Consider the following 18,549-nt stretch of genomic DNA (forward strand, 5'->3'; position numbering starts at 1 on the left):
GACGACGACATCGACGGAGGCAACAACGAATCTGCTAGTGCACATCTGCGGCATGTCTGCGGCGAAGGAGGGGGGCATCCAGGACCGGGGAAGGGGCCGCGGGCGGCGAGACGGCAGCAGGAAACAAGGGACAAACGGGTAACACGATCCCTGATTCCCTGGCGATCAACGGCATAGCTGCCGGCGCGGCGGGGTGTACGCGTGTGCAGCCTGCTACATGGTATGTACGCGATTGCGGTGGCTTCTGGAATACACCTCTCGCCAGTTGTCACTCAACGACTGGAAAGGGCATAACTGGGCTGAAGAGTGATGGACAGAGTAAAGTTTTAGGCTTCCATCCACCCGTCAATCCTCATTTCGTTTGTTTGAATCGAGATAGACAGTGTTGGGCAGGGGTTCAAGCTGATCACTCTTCACGGGGAATTAAATGAGTATTACTCTAGATTGGGCCCGAGTCAATGCTGGGATTCGCCCAGAAAAATAGAGAGAAAAGCACACATGCTACACACACGCAAACACGGGATGCACACGGCACGGGCAAGGCAGCGCTGCGCCGGACGGGGACCGTGGACACCGCGGGCCCCAGGCGACTCTTTGAGCATTATTCATCGTTGATCAATGGTGAAGGAGCGGACACAGCCATGGTGTGTGCATGCCTGGTTTTGCCGCTCCCTTCCCGGATGGTATTTAGCAGCAGCATGTGTCCGATGCCGTCCAAATCGGATGGCCAGGAATTTTTGCAGGCGTTCCTTTTCAGCTGTGAAGGGGTGGCTGTCACCACCTCATCAATCATCAGGCCGGCCAGCCGGGAGAAGTGACACGACGGGGCTCTTTGAGGCGGTGCTAGACCAGGGGCACCGGATCTCGTTTACGGATACGCAGTATTAGACGATTCCTACTCTGTACGGCCAAAGGACCCAGAGAAGGACGAGACCGCCTCTCCCTCTCACACACGTCTGGCTGGAGAAGCGTGTCCGTGGTGTCTAAATCACAACACATCGAGCTCCGTAATAGACAAGCCAACTGCCGCAGAAACGACCCTACGCATATGACCGAAGTGGGCTCCCGCTACGGATACCAGGTGCAAGTTACCGACATACGAATACCTACCTTACCTTGCCTGCAAATGCACCTCTGCTGCATGGCTTCACCTCTGCCAAAACACTCGTCCCAGCCCGTGCTGTGAATTTTTCCTTTTTTTGGTCTCGTCTCTACCGGACGGACGGTTCGTTCCAATTGTCGACTGACTTTCTTGAAAAGCTCTGGGTCTTCCTCCGGTCTGTCCATCGGACGGAAAGAAACCAGGGGCCCACCCACTGCACATTGCATCTGCTTCAAGCCAAGGCACGCTAGCATTAGCCTGCCGCCAAAGACACTGGTCGACCTCCTAGAGAGAGGAAGGGGGAAAAAAAAACAAGAGCGAATAATCGTTGCTGCGACGTCATTTCTCCCTAATCGATACCCTCCTTTAAGCTTCCCCAACAGCGATACGCCTGGCTGCTGCCAACTCACCTCACAACCCGACCGCCGACCCTGCCCTGCTCGCCCTGACCCTTGCCCAGCCCGTCCGTATTTACCAAAAGCCAGGGATCCGTTGGTGGGCAAAGGTCTGGTCTGGCCTGGCCTGGCACTGTTTAGTTTATTCTGTTTTTCCTGGTTTCGATCGACCGGTCTGTCTTGGAAGTTGATGTCCATCATCATCACCATCATCGACTCGACGGCGCTTTTTCACTCTTCAGCCCGGTGACATACCTGCAGACGCGTCGTCTTCTTCTTTAGCAGGCGAGACATTGCTGCTTGGCATTGACCGTTGGCAGTCTCGATTCAACTCGACCCAGACACGGATTCTTTCCTCCCGTCACCCATTCCGGACTCCGGAGAGAAAGACCATCGGAGCCCGCGTCACCTGCACCTCCCACCACAACCTCAGGTCACAGGTCGAGGTCCACTGCCGGCATCTGCAGATATCTGGGGAAGCACCACAGAGTCGACGCCCTTGCCCCCAGCTTCGGACGCTCGACGACTTCATTCTCGTCCACCACACCCATCAACCCCATACCTGATGGCCAAGATCCGGAGGAACAGCGCAATCGTTTGCGCTGTTTGTTATTTCATCTCCATCATTTTCCTCATCCTTGTCATCATCGGCAACACATCCATCAAACCCGTCCTTACCGACATCTACTTCTTCAAGCTTGACGTCTCGGATATCATCCCGCTGTCGTCAGGGAACAATGCCGCGCTGTTGAACTCGATCGCTAGGAGCCTCGGCCTCCACGATTTCTACCAGGTCGGCTTGTGGAACTTTTGCGAAGGTTACGATGATGAGTATGTCCCTTGCGCCCCTCGTCCCTCCCGATGAACTCACTGACAGCGCATAAAGAGGCGTCACCTTCTGCTCAACGCCCCAGAGGCTCTTCTGGTTCAACCCTATAGAGATTCTCACCAACGAGCTTCTTGCTGGCGCAACCATTGCCCTCCCCAATGAGGTAACCACCATCCTCAACATCCTCCGTATCGGCCAGCAGGTCATGTTCGGCCTCTTTCTCGCCGGCATCTCCCTCGTCGCCGCCCTCCTCATCGCGACGCCCCTCGTTCTGCGCACGCGCTGGTGGAGTCTTCCCATGGCCATCTTCGCCGGTCTCGCCGGTCTCTTCGTCACGGTGGCCTCCATCATTGCTACCATCATGAGCGTGGGTGCTCGGTACGCGCTTACGCAGCAGTCCGAGCTTAACATAAGGGCTGTTCTCGGTGTGCGCATGTTCGTCTTCATGTGGATCGCCTCGGCGTTGACCGATCTCGCGTTCATCCTCCACGCCGCGATGGGATGCTGCTGCTCACCCAGAAAGGAGAGAGAGGCGGCTGCTGCGGCCGCGGGCACCACGACGAGCTCGCAAGAGAAGCAGGAGAAGACTACCACGAGCAACGGAGAGAAGCCGTCCAGGTTGCCGGCCTTTATGAGAAAGCGTAGCCCAAGGTCATCCACTTCGTAATCGCGTTGCCGGGAGAGGATTGAGGAATGATCATACAGCTTGTGGCAGGATGGCAAGTTGCCATTCGAATGGTTCCCTGAGTAATTGGATTAGAAAGCCCCCCGAGCATAGCTTCCCGCGGCGGCGAGGATTGGTGAACGCGCCAGGGCAATGGAGGACTCGAGATATCGGCATTTCCAGTCTCGGCAGTACAGACAAGCATTGAGATTGAGCAAAAGCAAAGGCGTTGGTGGTTGCGTTAGCATAGGATAGGACGGCCGTGACGATAGAATCGCGTATTAGAAGGGAGTGACGAAGGACATAGAATAGTGCAGTCCTGGATCCAATACCGTATTACTAGTATCCCAACTGCAAGACGGCCTGGCGGGGGTCTGAGGTTTGATGTTGAATAAGCTCTTCCGTGTCGCATCGTGGTTTAATAAACTGCAGCCCGGCGGGATGGGATATACTTAAGCTTACATGGTGGTTACGTGGGGGTCAGCGTACCCCCTATCGCACCTCGGCCTTGGCCCCTCAGACTGAGCCTCGGCTCGTCTGAGCTAGGACCCTGAAGCTCTCATCTCATCCGAAGAGCTCCCTCAGCTTCATTTACATCTCTCGCAAACCAAAACCTCGTCTTCTGCACCTCGAACGGGATTCCACATCTCTTGACAAATAATTGCTCCTCAGGAATCTGCCGCTTGAAACCCGCATCACAATGGACGCCGCATCGCTCTTCAATGTCAAGGTAAGTAGCCAACCATTCCATCTTATCACCCAGCCAGACTAGACCGAACTGACACTCAACTTTCCAGGACAAAATTGTCCTCGTGACAGGCGGGGCCAAGGGCATCGGCCTGATGATCTCAGAGGGCTTCATCGCCAACGGCGCGACGGTGTACATCTCCTCCCGCGACGCGGCCGCCTGCACCGCGGCCGCCTCCGCCCTCTCCGCCAAGGGGCCCGGCACGGCGCACGCCATCCCCGCGGACCTGCAGAAGCTCGACGACTGCAAGGCCCTCGTCGCCTCCCTCGCCGCCGCGACGGGCGGCAAGCTCCACGTGCTGGTCAACAACTCGGGCGCCGCGTGGGGCGACTCCTTCGACACGTACCCGGACGCCGCGTGGACGAAGCTGCTCACCCTGAACCTGCAGCGCGTCTTTTCGCTCACGCAGCTCGCGGCGCCGCTGCTGGAGGCCGGCTCCAAGGAAGGCGACCCGAGCCGGATCATCAACATCGGCAGCGTCGACGGGCTGCGCGTGCCGCTGATGAGCAGCTTCGCGTACAGCGCGAGCAAGGCCGGGCTGCACCACCTGTCGCGGGCGCTGGCGCGGGAGCTGGGCCCGAGGGGGGTGACGAGCAACACGCTGGCGTGCGGGCCGTTTGAGAGCAAGATGATGAAGGCGACGCTGGACTCGATGAGGGCGACGATCGAGGAGGAGATCCCGATGCGAAGGATCGGGACGCCGCAGGACGTGGCGGGCGCGTGTCTGTTTTTGGCCTCGAGGGCGGGCACGTTTGTGACCGGGGCGACTATTACCGTCGACGGCGGGATCGTGCTTGCTTCCAAGTTGTAGTTGGGCTCTGATAGAGTGGCACTTGAGAGGGGGATGAGAGGGATGGAGAGAATCAGATGTTTGATTAGAGCTGCGGACTGGCGGCGAGGCGGGGATGTAGACGCATGAAATACAAGCGGCAAAGCAACAATATGATATTGACGGATCAAGCTTCGTGTCCATATGCCGTATGTGAGAGTATAAAATAACATGGACATCGCAGAAGCGTTCACACATATGAATCATCACTCTGAGCAAGCCAAACGAGAACATTGAAGAAGACCAGTAAACTGGCTCGTGTTTAAAACTGTAAAGATAACGTCTAGGTAGGACGAGCGTCCTCCGATGTGGTATTCATACATGAGAGCGAAGCAGTCATTCGGGGTTGGGTATGACAAAAAGCGACAGCCCCAGTCCCGGTAAGTTTACGCCATCGACGCCGTTGTAAAGAAACGTCCCAATAGATAGATATTCCCAATCCCGCAATGCAATATGCCCCTGGTTTGATCCTGCAAATAAACGCCGATATGCCGTTGATGAAAGTAGTGTTTGTTGCCGTTAAAAATGAGTCGAATCGTCTATCCATTTCCCCCGGTGTCCGAGATGATTGGGAATGAGTAAAACCGATGCCCCAAGGTCCCATGAGAGAAGACTTCTAAGACCGATTAAACGTTTCGTAGCGAGAGGAGAGTAAGGTCCGGGTAAACGGAGGGGAGAGCGGGAGAAGGGTCGAGAGGAGAGGTGAGCGTCCCACACGCATAAGGGAAGACGGCGACGGGAATCTCCTGGCCTCCGAGATAACTCTTCCCTCATGTGTGCACATTTCGATGCGAGAGTGACAGCGTTGCGTCTCGCATGCCTCGGCTTCCTCCCGCAGACCGCATTGTTTCAGCGGGCCCCATCCGATCATTTGCGAGTCCGCAGACGGTCCGAGCTGAGAGCGTGGTGAAAAGAAGGTTTGCTCGGATAATCTTCATTGCCCTTCGTAGCCTTGCGGACGGATACGTAGGTGGCTTTTTCTTTGTCAGGTCTACGACAGACCGCAGGCCTCGAAGTCGCGCATCATGACGGCCATCTGGGCACGTTTCGCGGCCTCAGCGACGAGGGTGAAGTCGCGGAGGAAGGCCTCGGTTGACGGGGCCTGGGCGGAGGGGGCCTGAGGCGGCGGGGCCATCTGGTTGGGCGACTGGTCCGTCGACAAAGAGGACTGCGAAGACATGGAGTCCTGGCGAGAAGGCTGGTTGGGTGCGTTCATGGTTGCGGTGGTTGTGGGAGGTGAGTTTATTGTGTGGTTGTGGGTGGTGGTGTCTTGTTCCGAGGGTAAATTGTGAGGTGGACTGCCGAGGCGGAGGGGCGGGCAGGTCGAAAGAGAGGCGATGGTTGGTGGTGTTATATCCCCAGATCTTCGTTTTTGGGGCTGCCGATCTTGACTGTAAATGTGAGACCCGAGCACAGTGTACCTGAACGGGGTGATGTCAGGCGGGGATGGGAGGCTGGAGATCAGGAACCGGAGGGCGGAAGCGAGTTGAGAGACAAGGCGTCCAAGTAAGGGCGAGGAGCGTGTGAACGTCTTTTTAAGAAAAAAGGGCGTCGATGGGTGTGTCTGGGATTTAACAGACGTAACGGGATAGCCGTGAACCGTGGGGATGGACGAGGTTTAAGGTGATCGTGGGACGACCCTGGTGCCAGTGACAGGCTAATTGCGGGTACTGCTGTCTTGCCTGGACAATATTGGACGCAATATTGGATTTCGGCGCGATTGCGGATAACCAACGACCCTTGCAGCGGACAGCCAACAGTCGTGTGGATAAGATAGATTGGGGTGTGCGGGTGGTGACCGACAAGGGCAAGGAGAAGCAGCTGGCAGAGAACGAGAGTGCAGCGATGGGAAGATGGTGACAAGATGACCAGATGGGGTTTTCCCCTTCGCCTTTCCGTTTGAAAGAGGGAGAAGAGTGAGACACGCAGGAGGTGGGGAGGAGATCACTGAGCCACACGCACACGCGAGCGAGGGATGTTGAGACTCTTATGTGCGGGATATCGTTCGAGCAGCGTCGTAACCTGAGCAGGATCCTGGGCTGGATAAGGCGAGTCGGTAGTCGACACGGGCTTGCGTAGGATGCGGGATGGAGGTGGGTAGTGTGGCAGCCCTTTTTCTCGTCTTCTGTTGTTGCCTTGCTTGTTAACCGTAGGATCCAGGACCGAAAGAAGGCTGGGTGGGATGTAAGGCAGCGCGGCGGCAGCTCGTGCGGACGGGAGAGGGTGTGGATGGCAGCGATGATGTGATGGGCAGCTGGATTGGGGTTGGTTCAGACTGTCCAGTTGACTTGTTTTTGTTCTAAACGAAAAGCTGCGCGTGTGGGTGTGAGTGAGTGCGGTGTGGGAGAATATGGGTGGGAGGGATGGTTGGATGGATGGATGGGCAAAGGCAGTAATAATATCAGGCAGAAGAGGCGGGCTGGATGGGAGAGGGTGGGCGAGTCGAGGATAAAGAATCTGAGGTCTGGTTCCCATCTACCGACGCAAGACCGAGATGGCTGCGCAAAAAAGGTGGTTATTTACCATGTACTGCCCGCGTGTGTACCTTTTGCACGGAGAGTAGCCGCGGTAGCAGAATCCATCTCATCTTTCCCCAGTTCTTTTTTGCAAAAAACCGAGAAAAAAAAGAGGGACGCGGCCGATACGCCTTCACGTTATTTCCCACCGTCTAATCCATGACGCTCAATGCCCTAGACCCGACCCGGCCGACTCCTGCCCGGGCTTCTGGAGCCATGGACCTCTGGAGCCGCGATAATAGGTCCGAAGATTGGTTTGTGGACTTGGAGAAGGACCCGACCCGAGCTTGGTACGTATGACGCCGAAGTCTTCGTTGTCGTCCCACCCGTAGATCTTCTGGTGCTTTTTTCTTGTTGCCTCGGGACGACGACGATTATCGATATGCATATTGCATCAGTCGAGGCCCTCAGCTGCCATGCTTGCTTGCTTTCCATGGCGCGGGGGGGTTGCTGAGGTACAACGAGGACGACTGACAGCGTCAGGCCTTGCGGTAAACGTCGCCAAAAGCAGTAATCAGGGACCCCATGTGTCAAGTACCGGTACATTATTCCCCCATGCGAGGCGGGGGGAGGCGGTTTGCACCGCGTCTCGACTCAGGGCAGCCCTTCAGGGTCTTTGCGGATCAGCGGCTCGAGCGACCGACTCGGGAGCAAGTGAGTGCGCAATTCACGGGCAGCACATGGGGGCCGGCCTTCTGGCCGGCGAGCGTTTCGCTGTGTGGGGTAAGGCGAGGCGGCATGTCGTGGTGGACATGGGGGGCGTCGCCTCCAAGTACCGGTACGTGAGCGCTTCTCTCTCGCGTCCCTCAGCCAATTCTCCGCATTGAACTTGACTGGATCGCATCAACCGTCCCTGGCGACGCGATCCTGGGAACAAGAACCAATGCACCGAAGCCTGCCTCGTTCGATTCCAGCCTAGGGCGAGGGAGGGAACAGCCAGGCGATGACATGCTCTGCCCCACCTGCAGATGCTGCTGCTGCTGCCGCCATCCCACGTCCATGTTTGCTGGATGCTGGTCGGTATCCCATGTCAATACCTGTATCTGCGCGGGCAGTTCTTCCTCTTTGTGTGTCTCTCGTGTCCGATATTGTCCGTAGCCTGGGACAGCACGCAGTATCCTTTGCCCGAACAGACGAAGAGATGCGGTGCGCGATACCAACCGAGGCAGGCGATGGATGAGATGGCTGCAAAGCGAAACGAGGCTTTTCGATTTCGATCCGATGCGAAAGTGAGACCTCTCTGCCCTCTTGTCTGGTAGGTTGCTGGCTTTCGTCACCGCGCAGGCTCTAGCCCCCGGGAGGCACGGCGTGGATTCCCGTCCCAAGATTGTCTGTCTGTCGTCGGATACGGCGAGACCAGCAACGTGTAGAGTGATGACTGTGCGGCTGTTGCGTGGGTTGGTGCGGGCTGAACTCTATCTCGAACGGGATTGCGGGGGAAGTGGCGTGGATGGCCTGGATTCTGGGAAAACAGCTCGAGGAGAGGAGGCATGATCACAAGCCTCGAATCGAAGCTGCTGGATGGAGTAACAAAACCGGGGGAGCTGCGAGAAACTCAAAATCAAGGGGGATGCGCCCCCGTTGACTCTTGTTCTTACTCGCTTTCCCCAACCCCCATTTGCTTGTGATTTTGTCTTTCTCTGTCTCTCGCTGAGGCCATCGTGTACTGTTGTCGCCATTCCTTGCCTCTTTGGTGTGCACCAGGCACCGCTTGCCCTTACTCAGAACCAGACGGACGATGGGCTGGACGCGCCTTCAGAGCTGTGAGTGGCAGATGGCGGGAGATCCAAGGTGGTCCCAAGTCCAGGGGTGGCCGGTCGGTTGGTGGGGAACATGTGAAGAACGACCACACGACATTGACGGAATTCCCGTTTTCGACCTTGCCTTGTTTCCCCACACAGGTATTCACTGGCGCTGGGGGCGTGGCGGCCGTCGTCGACTTTGCGCGCTCGTCGCTTGTTTTCCGACTCATCAATGACATCGGCATAATCCCGTGGGTGGTGGGCGTGGACGTGCCTGGTGCTTGGGCAAAAAGATGCGGAAAATGTCGGGATAGAGATTTCCCAGTCCCCAATCTTCCCATCCCACAATGCCCACCCACACTTATCGCCGCCTCTCCATGGGCTTGGACCCGCCCGAGTCCCATGGAGACTGGAGTTTTTTTCTCCAGTCGTGCTCTTGGGCCAAGCGCGCGCAGGACTTCCGGTTGCTGTTTCGCTCCAGGCTCGGAATACCTTCGGGATGAGAATGTCCCGGGGCGGGTAACACAGAATGATGATCAGATAGGACCACTCTCTTCTGATCTGGGGGCCAGAATCGCGCAATCTCGTGAGACGGGCGAAACAAACGGGAACATTCAGAGTGATTTTTTTTTTCGTTCTTTCTTTATTCTGCCTTGGTGCCTTGGCTTGCTTTCAATCAGCCGTAATAGCAGTGCTGCGATTCGCATGTGCAGCGCAGCATCCGGAAGCTGTTGCTCCAGTATCCAGCCGAACCGAAATGCGTAACTTCGTTTGGAAGTCATCCAGATGCGTCTCGGATGGGATGCATCACCACCGCTCGTTTGGAAGGTTCTTCCCAGACCAATCCTCGGAGACATGCAGCGCTGGTCCGCTACTTCTTGGTAGTATAGACCGCAAGCGTTGGTATTGGTAATAATGCAACTGCGGTCTCTGTTGATGGCCTCAGAGATTCACTAGCTCGCCCTCGCCTGGTCGACCAGGTACGCACACGGGGGGAAGGTCGGGCGTCGAAAGATATGCCCAAGCTTGCCGTGGCTAGAAAAGCATGGCAAGTGTGTGTGTGGGTGGTGTCTTGCCCTTCCTGCCTGGGCGCATGCACTTGCATCTTGTGCACGAGTCGCGGCAGACTGATGTCGTTCCCCGTCTGCAGCTGTTCATGACTGTCTGTCATCACGCTGTCAGCCGTCCCGTCAACCCAAAAGCTTGGCCTTCTCAAGCGGCACTCGAGTACGTGTGTGTGATGCGGCACTGCCCAAGTGGCCAGGCGGTGTCCCTGCGGGTATGTTTTGATCCAGCAACTCAAAAAGAGAGTTGGCAGGAATCGAACGAGGGAGGCCAACTATCCGTACGGCTTTGCAATTGAGCGAGGAATTTGCCCGAGATCACCGAGGGGCACCTTGCTCCCAGGAACATCGAAATTGAACTCGACCCGCCAGTCCACAGTCCGCCTGGAATTTCTCAATTGGCCGCGATTAATCCGGAGCCACCTCACCGACGGGGGGCTGCTCCAGGACTCCAGTCGCCAGCCTCCAGGGTCCAAACCAACGGGGACTTCACCGAGCCGGGGTTGGGTTCTTCGGGCGGATGGCGAGCGCTTGATTCACCTCGGCCGGCTCCATCCTGTTGTCGTCTTTCTGCTCGATATTTCCGCCGTCGCCTGCACGGATACCTGGAGTCCTGGACGGATACCGACCCATCTGGCTACCTGCCGAGGCGGTCGATGGGACCAGCAGCGCTGTCGCACAATCTCTGCGTCCGTATCCGATCATTGCAGGAGAAGCGTCATGGAAGCTAGACACGAGAGGTGTACGATATTGCCAGAGTGATAGAAATATAACGGTAGCCCAGGGCGAGAAGCAAATCCAGGGTCCATTTACAACGCCGCAAACCCGCTGCTAAGGTAGCAAGACATGCAGTCGTCTGCAGGTGCAAGCAAGCCTTCCAAGCAGCACGACAGCTTAACCAGACCACTCCACGAACGGGAATCCCTTGCCAACTGGGGGTGCATGATACCAGCCCAGATCGCTTCATAAAAAAATCTCTGTCCTTTGCATTGCACCAGCGCCAGTCAAGCAAACTCGTGCCACTCTAGCAGTCCAGGCTATCAAGCGGCTCCCGTCTCGCACCACCCGACCCCTCAAATGCGCCGAGAAAGAAGGAAACTCAGATATCCTCTTATCTCGCATGGGGACGCGATAAATTACTCCGGGCGGCAGATGGGCGGTGAAGGAAAGAAGCGCAACGCGATAATCTGCAATTCTCTCGCTGCTGCTGCATGGTCGTTTCCGTTCCGAGACTCCACCGACCGACCGACGCCCCGGCCCTGCCAGCAGCAAATGCAAGTGAATCCGTAGCCTTCGCAGTAAGGTACGCACTAAGGATCCCAGGTTGGCAACGTAGCTCCGACCAACCAACGAGCTGCCTCCCCCTCGCTCCTCTCTCCCACGGACCAACAAGGAGACAACACCACGCCGGGGGCAAGAGGATCAAAAAAAAAAAAAAAGGATAGCACGCGAGACGCGGCCAGCACAAGAATCGATACGAAACCCGAGGACCCCTCCTTCGACGCTACGTACCTTACAGCGTATCCTGACAATCTCATCTCCATCCTGGGGCAGCTCCGTCGTCCGGACCAGAACTCCGCTTCCCTCATCGCGGTGCGCGCGCGCCCTCACCCCTCCATCTCGGCCTCGCACACAACCCCTCCTCGCCGCCACCCCTCCGCCGACCTCCCCGGCGCGACACCGCAGCCATGCCGGAACACCCTCCGAGGAGCTTGTTCGACGTCCCCGCCCCAATCGCCGCCCTCTTCCGCCGCTTCCCGCTCGTCACACTGCCCCCGAATGACCTCCCCATCCGCTCCCCTCCCCGCGGCGACATCCCGATCCTCTATGTCTTCACCACGGACGACGATGCCCCGAGGGGCCGACCGAGCTTCAACCCCTCGTGTCTAAAGTGGCAGGTCCGTCCGAATCATCGCCTCCATCCCCTCCGAGGTCACTCCAGCTAACCCGTGCCTTCCTCCATCCAGACCTTCCTCAAGATAGCAGGCGTACACTTCCGCACATTCCCCTCCACAAACCACGCCTCCCCCTCCGGCGCCCTCCCCTACCTCCAACCCTCGATACCCTCGCGCCCCATCACCGCCGGCTCCAGACTCGAGACCTGGGCCCTCTCCCAGAACCCCTCCTCAAAACAACCGCCCCCGCCTCCAGCAAGCCGCCTCCAAGCCTACGAAGCCCTCCTCGACACCCGCATCCGCACCGCCTGGCTCCACGCCCTGTACCTCTCCCCAGCCAACGCGCCCCTCCTCTCCCGCCTCTACATCGACCCGGCCTCCGCCAACAGCATCGTCCGCCTCACATTGCGGCACCAGACCACCTCGGCCGCCGAGGCCCTCGTCCTAAGGACGACGCGGACCGCCGTGGTCGATCCGTCGCGGATATACGCCGACGCGCGCGACGCGTTCAAGGCGCTGGCCACACTGCTGGACGAGAGCGGCAGCGGCGGCACGGGGTGGTTCTTTGGCGCTGAGGAGCCGACGCTGTTCGACGCCTCCGTCTTTGCGTATACCCATTTGTTGCTGGACGAGCAGTTCGGTTGGGTCGACTGTAGGCTGGTGGAGCTGGTGAAGGAGTTCCCTGCTCTCGTGAAGCATCGGAAGAGGTTGCTGAAGATGTGCTTCCCTGAAGAAGCGTAAGGAGAGGAAGATCAGAAAGGAAAGCTTGTATTATATCTAGAGCCCCCAAAAGGGTATGTAGATTACATGACTGAAACGATACCAGCATGTCATGGCATGATAGAATCTCGCTCAGGAGCAGGCGTCATCATGCGGGTCACTCCAGCGCTGGCAGAATGGGCAAGACGTATGAACAGTAGTAGCATGTCCGTTTGTGCGGCGGCGACATACGCCCCAATTGAAGACCTATGTAAACTACCCATCCGTCGCATCAGCCAATGCAAGAATCCTCAAGAGCCGACTGTAAAAGTCACCACCCCCCACCAAGACGAAGCCTGACGCCAATAATATGAGTCTAAGAAAAGTAGTGGAGTGGCAGAAGACACGGCATTCTAAAAAGTGCACAAGAATAATGGAATACCATCTATGATGTCCCGGTAAGCCTAGAAGCCCGCTGTTTGCTGGTCACAGAGTTGTCTCCCCTAGTAGGGAGACTTTGGGATATCTTCGATGACGTCCTGTAACGATACGAAGGCGCCTGGTCCGCCATTTTCTCGCAAGTCGTCCAGCAGAACGCTCGTTTGAGCATAGACCTTTTCGAGAGCAGCCCGAGATGACTTGCCCAATGACACTACGTAACGCGTTAGTTAGAGTACGAGGCGGCGGGATCATGGATGCTCACAAAGAATTGCAGAGTTGAGTTCCTCTGCTACTGCTATGCGTCCTTTCCTGTCAAGGAGATGGGCAACATCCTTCTCCAATAAGGGGTTGCTATATGCGAGCAACGAGTAGATGTCTTGCAAGTGTTTCGACACCTCTCGCCGCGGGTCATTCTTGAATTCCGCCTGGAGAGTCTGGCCGTACTGCAAGGTGGCCAGCTCCAGTTCGTCGATGCCGAGAGGCGCGCCGCCCTCAGAATCTTCGGTGTCCATCTGGTCCCACGCACCATTCTCGGCGCCGTTGGCATCGAGGTCCATTGCTGAAGCACTAAGGTCAACGCCGCCGGAGTGCCCATTGCTTTTCTTACCCTCCGCAGCCGCCCTCAGCTCCGCGCCGGATCGGACCATTTCGATGAACTTGCGACAACGTAATTTGAAGTAGACCTGCTCGTTGTCTTTGAGAACCTGGGGATACGAAGCGTTGGTGTACTTAAGTGCCCTGTCGATGTCGCCCTCCAGCACAGCTCTTCGGATGCCTGCGTTTTGTTAGTCTGACACGAATAAGACCATCCCAATCAACTTACGTTGTCGCTTGTTAGCATGCTCATCATCTTTGACATTAATCCCCTCGATGGGAGCATTCGGGTCGAGACTCAGCGCCTTTTTCTCGGCGTTGATCTCCTCTGCAAATGCTCTCGCCGTTTCGACATAACCGTCATGCTGCAAGAATTGAAGTACCTGTCTCTGTGTAAGACGTCATCCCGTGGAGCTGGCCATACAGGAACCTACCAGGGCTTGGATCAGCTCCGTCTCGTTCATTGACGGCGCGAGACTCAACGTGCTCGTCTCAGCGATTTCATTTTGGACGCGGGCTTTTTCCGCCTGAAGACGAAAGGTTAGCAAATGACATTACAAACGGTGTGTAAGTACAACTCGTGCATCCTTTGCAAACCGACAAACATATATTAAAGTAAGCTCTCCAACGAAGGGGCTCAACGACAAGCGCATACCAGACACTGCAGGCATGCGAGACATGCAAGACATGCAGCAAAACGCTACGCTTGACTCCGGAAGTCCAGTTACGTGACACAACAAGATCGAAGAAACTTACAGTCATCATTCCCACAATGTCAAAAACAAAGGGGCTTCGGCCAAAGTTGACTCGCACATGCTCTCCTGATTTCTTAAGCCCAACTGTGGGATAAAGGTGATTTCCTTTTCCGATTTCGCGGAACGCCGTGCCTAGTAACACCATGTCAGTCGAATTCAACTTCGGGGACTGGAGTTTGCCAAGGGACAAGAAGCCCGTACCGAGGATATGTCCGTTCTTTGTGAAAAACGCGCAGCCCGTGCGGAAGTTGATACCGCATCCGATCACGTCCGACGCGGTGAATGGCGGACCGTAGGCTTTGCCGCCGTTCTGCCCGGCGTAGCAGTGACCGTCGTCGCTGTGGTAGCCCCAAGAGTCTGGTTCCCAACCCGGAGGCCGCGACAAGGCTACCGTCTTCGCCGAGAACCCGATACCGATTGTCATACTGTAGGCGGTCGTCAGTTACCTGTAAATGTTCACCATCGTTTGCGTCACCTACTCGTCTCGCTTTCCTGACAGAATTTGAACCTCGAAGTAGTAGATACCGCATTGTGGTGGCATATGATAGTCGGCCCGTATACTGTAGGCCTCGTGGTCGCGTTCTGTTTGTCCTCTCGGCCCGATATACCTGACCTCCAACCCGTCTGACAGAATGTCCAAAGCTCCATACTTGTCGTCTCGGTTCCACCTCGTTGGCAGCGGGGTAAACGACTCGTCCTCCTCAAACGCGGGGGGCTTCTCGATCACGTCATAGTTCACGCCGCGATGTGAAGCCGGCTTGCCGTGAAGACTGACGCTGCTGGTGCTCGTGGTCAGGTTTCCAGCACCCTGCACCTGGGCCGCCTGAGACTCTTTCTGCGCTTGCAACTTCGCCCAGTGCGCATCCTCCAGCCTCTGGACGTACGTTGAACCAGCAAGGTATGAGGGGACAAAAAACCCACCCCCATTTCCATTTGCGACACCTGATGAATCACCTGCCGGGGCCGACATGAACATATCAAAGACCCTCGAGAAGGAGGGAGCTTGTTGACCCCGCGAATACCGCCCGGACGCCCCGCTGAGGCTGGCGCCGTTCCTGTCCCCATCCATATCGCCGCCCCTGTTCGGATCGTGGCTGCTCGCGGGGGCTTCGAAGGTGATGTCGTCGGAGGAGTTTAGAATCTGAGAGATGACCGAGGTCCGTCCTGGATGGGAGAGGTAAGGTGGGTTAAGGGTGGGGGGTGCTCCAGAAGCGACCGAGGCGTAGGAGAAGCGTCGTGGGAGGAGATCAGAGCTGCTGATAGGGGTGTTGGAATCTGTATAATGCGAAGAACCATGGAAGGGGTTCGTCATGGTGGAGGGGTCGGGGATCGTGGGGGAAGGCGGCGGCGGCGAGCTCGGCGCACCTGTCACGTTCTAGGAGCTTCGCAAAGCCCCGAGAAGCCGCAACCCGAGCTTCACGGAATGACTAGGCAGGTGTGTCGAGCCTATGGGGGATGGGTCTGTTCGAATGGGCGGTATGAGATGAGCCAGGCAGTCGGGCAGGTCTGGTAAAACGGGAGCTCGTCGGAGCGTCGAACCAGCAATCGGGTTCGGAATGGCGTGCTGGGACGGATACAGATCGGTTCGCACTATTACGATGTTGGTGTGTTTGAGGGTGGCCACGGAAGCAGCCTCGACAGAATCAAAGTATATTTGGCTCTACCAAAAAAATCTGGAAGTGCACGGCAGAGGGTGCACTCGTCAGTGCAGAGGTGGCAGAGTAGTGCAGCTCGTTTATCGCGGCGATGACAGTGAAGTGGTTGAGTGGGAATCTCCGCACCTGGCAGGCAAGAGGTGAGGTGTGGTGAGGTAGAAGGCAAGGCAAGGTACCTTGAGTGCTTGGTAGGGACGGGTGGTGAGTTGCATCCTCCCAGCGCCCGGACGACTGATTCGCTGCTGGGTTTGGCCCGTCCTGAGCGTCCGCTAAATAATCACAAGAGCAGGTCATTGTTCGAGCCTAGTCGACCAGTTGAGGCGCCAAACGGGACCAGTCACAGCAGTCCCCCTACTGCAGCCAGTGCTGTCCAGGGATTCCTAGTGCAAGAGGTTGAGGCCGTGCTATCGGCATCGGCAGCTCATCGCACTGTACATACGCATGGCCAGATGGGATGCAAAGCCCCTTGGACTCCCTCCTGGTGAAGAGATTGGGCCGGCATACACGTGTCCAGCATGACGGTGTCCATGTTTAGGGTTGTTTTGGCAAGACTCGTCCTCGAGAACAAAGATCGCATGATGGGTGAGACGTCTGGACAAACATCAAATAGAAGGGGAAGTGCTGTCATCATATAGTGTGACATCGGGATCTGGCACTGTAACTTAGGTAATCATGGTGCCCACCTTGGTCCGGGGCTCTGGCAGCCCAGCCCCCCTGGGTGCTTAGGTAATGATCCGACCCGTCACCAACGTTCAACGTTCCAGCCTCTCTCCATCGCAACGAGGCAAACGCGCTCGATGGGGGAATAACGACAGGAGGGTACCAATGCTTTTTTGACAGTGGGTTTCCACAGCCCTTTTGGCGCTGATGAACCACAACACTGACCACCACGGTGCCCCAAAGACCCATCACCCGCCGCTTTCAATCAGTTTGTCGTTCTTTTTGGATGCACTCGATGCAAATAATCTTGCGACGAGATTGTCCTGTATGACGGGTCAGAGCTGAGCTGGATGCATATTCCAGACTCAGACGGACGGCTTATCGTACAACCCTTCCAATCGCCAAACACCTCGCCTGCCGCGTACGCACCACCCTCATGATTCAATCTCCTCTGGAGTGGGACGCTTCTGTCGCCGAGGCTTTCGGCACTAACACCCGGCTCTTTTCGGCCATGCCAACGCAATTCACGCACACAACATCAATGTCAATGGGACTTCAGTCTTGAAAAGTCCGTCAATTCTGTCGCCCGCCGGGCGACTCTTCGTGAACGCGCAAACTTCATAGTGTACACTTTGTGTCTGTCCATAAGAACGCCTTCCCCGTGGTAGCTACCGCGCTGAACCGATATTCCGAATCCCATGAACGCCAGCGGACTAATGCCGCACACAAGGCCTAATCCAATTCTGAAAACTCCTGGCAAACGTGCCTGACAGATGCTGTCCGTCACCGTACCTTTTTTCCCTTGCCCATCAAACTCCAAGCCTCTGTGTACATGCAGTGTACATGCACGGGATACTCTCAGCGTGTCTCTGCCTAAGTGATGAAATGGAAGAAAAGTGTAGCACCATCGGCGGTCGATCACGCGGCAGATATAGCCATCGGTGCGGGGGAGCTGGCGGGAACACTGCCGGGCGCGCTCCGTACTTCGGCTTCGACGCCGCTGTTGACAGCGCTGTTGGCGTCGCTCTTTACTTGCTCGTTCTCCTTGTTTTCCTTGGTGCTGCTATCTGCTGAGGCAGCAGCCGATCCCTCGGCAGTGGACTCGAGCAACAGCTTAGGAGGCGCGGTCCAACGGGGAACCTCCCAGACGATGCCAGTGAAGCTCTTGAGGACGAAGCCACCCTTTGCCCATTTGCGACACGGCTTGCCCGACCGGTCAAGAGCACGTAGGCCAGCGTTGATAGCTCCCTGGTTCGCCTTGGGGCCGAGCTTATGTCCTGCGGCTCCAGACCGGGCATTCGGATCGATCGTACCGTCCTCCCTGTGAATATGTTAGTATGCGTGGGTGCAAATGCATGGTAGAGATGTCACGTACAGTCTGGCTTTCTTCTTAGGTCCAGGCTTGCCACGAACCTTGGGCAAGCCGTCCGGTCCAAGACCGTTGGCAGCACCGGCACCGCGTTTGGTGCCCTTCTTCTTGCCTTCAAGAGGAGGTCCCATGGACGTGGGAGCTGGTGTTCCACCTGCAGCAGGGGTCGCAGGGTTTGAGTCGGAGGCATTCTCGCCGTTCGTGGCAGCGGGAGCAGCCAGGGTCGCGGAGGTAGCAGGAGAGTCCTGTGATTCTTGGTTCTCCTTTGACTCGCTGGTCTCGTCGACGTCCATCTTGACGGGGGACTCCTCCTTGGCGGGTGTGGGCTCAAGGATTTCCTTCAACCTCTCGGCGCTGACCGTAAGGGTAATGATGAGGCCGCCCTTGCCTCCCGTCGACTTGCGTCGGACACCTATTGTGGATGACATTTCGATAAATGTGGTGTTGAGTGATGGATGGGATAGTCAGGCGTGATGATTAGACGTGTAAAAATGGTGGTGACGAAGGAAAGTTCGAAGGGGAGGCGACGGGGAGCTGTAGAAGTAGAAGGGTTGGCTTTGTCGGGGATACAGCTGCTTTGATCAACAGGGTG

At 56.8% G+C, this 18,549-nt stretch overlaps 6 protein-coding genes across 6 annotated transcripts; 3 read left to right on the forward strand and 3 right to left on the reverse strand.

Moving 5' to 3' along the window:
- Positions 1 to 2,062: 2,062 nt before the first annotated feature.
- Positions 2,063 to 2,993, forward strand: pun1 (SUR7 family protein pun1; the record flags this gene model as incomplete). The annotated part of the gene is made up of 2 exons (XM_037328409.1): positions 2,063 to 2,328; positions 2,384 to 2,993. 2 exons carry the CDS (start codon positions 2,063 to 2,065, stop codon positions 2,991 to 2,993), a joined length of 876 nt encoding a protein of 291 aa, XP_037172748.1.
- Positions 2,994 to 3,690: 697 nt separating this feature from the next.
- Positions 3,691 to 4,549, forward strand: rhlG-2 (Rhamnolipids biosynthesis 3-oxoacyl-[acyl-carrier-protein] reductase; the record flags this gene model as incomplete). Its single annotated transcript, XM_037328410.1, has 2 exons — positions 3,691 to 3,720; positions 3,788 to 4,549. The coding sequence occupies 2 exons, from the start codon at positions 3,691 to 3,693 to the stop codon at positions 4,547 to 4,549; spliced, it is 792 nt and encodes a 263-aa protein (XP_037172749.1).
- Positions 4,550 to 5,558: 1,009 nt separating this feature from the next.
- Positions 5,559 to 5,783, reverse strand: CGCA056_v013167 (uncharacterized protein; the record flags this gene model as incomplete). The annotated part of the gene is made up of 1 exon (XM_037328411.1): positions 5,559 to 5,783. The coding sequence occupies one exon, from the start codon at positions 5,781 to 5,783 to the stop codon at positions 5,559 to 5,561; it is 225 nt and encodes a 74-aa protein (XP_037172750.1).
- Positions 5,784 to 11,577: 5,794 nt separating this feature from the next.
- mtx1 (Metaxin-1) lies at positions 11,578 to 12,525 on the forward strand (the record flags this gene model as incomplete). Its single annotated transcript, XM_037328412.1, has 2 exons — positions 11,578 to 11,787; positions 11,857 to 12,525. 2 exons carry the CDS (start codon positions 11,578 to 11,580, stop codon positions 12,523 to 12,525), a joined length of 879 nt encoding a protein of 292 aa, XP_037172745.1.
- Positions 12,526 to 12,986: 461 nt separating this feature from the next.
- Positions 12,987 to 15,585, reverse strand: ranbp10 (Ran-binding protein 10; the record flags this gene model as incomplete). The annotated part of the gene is made up of 7 exons (XM_037328413.1): positions 12,987 to 13,135; positions 13,187 to 13,699; positions 13,748 to 13,901; positions 13,953 to 14,045; positions 14,275 to 14,405; positions 14,475 to 14,698; positions 14,753 to 15,585. The coding sequence occupies 7 exons, from the start codon at positions 15,583 to 15,585 to the stop codon at positions 12,987 to 12,989; spliced, it is 2,097 nt and encodes a 698-aa protein (XP_037172746.1).
- A 1,921-nt stretch (positions 15,586 to 17,506) lies between these two features.
- Positions 17,507 to 18,385, reverse strand: ies4 (INO80 complex subunit 4; the record flags this gene model as incomplete). The annotated part of the gene is made up of 2 exons (XM_037328414.1): positions 17,507 to 17,909; positions 17,964 to 18,385. The coding sequence occupies 2 exons, from the start codon at positions 18,383 to 18,385 to the stop codon at positions 17,507 to 17,509; spliced, it is 825 nt and encodes a 274-aa protein (XP_037173276.1).
- Between the last annotated feature and the right edge of the window lie 164 nt (positions 18,386 to 18,549).

The sequence above is a fragment of the Colletotrichum aenigma genome, assembly GCF_013390185.1.
Source record: "Colletotrichum aenigma strain Cg56 chromosome Unknown KSG_Cg56_contig09, whole genome shotgun sequence".
Taxonomy (NCBI): domain Eukaryota; kingdom Fungi; phylum Ascomycota; class Sordariomycetes; order Glomerellales; family Glomerellaceae; genus Colletotrichum; species Colletotrichum aenigma.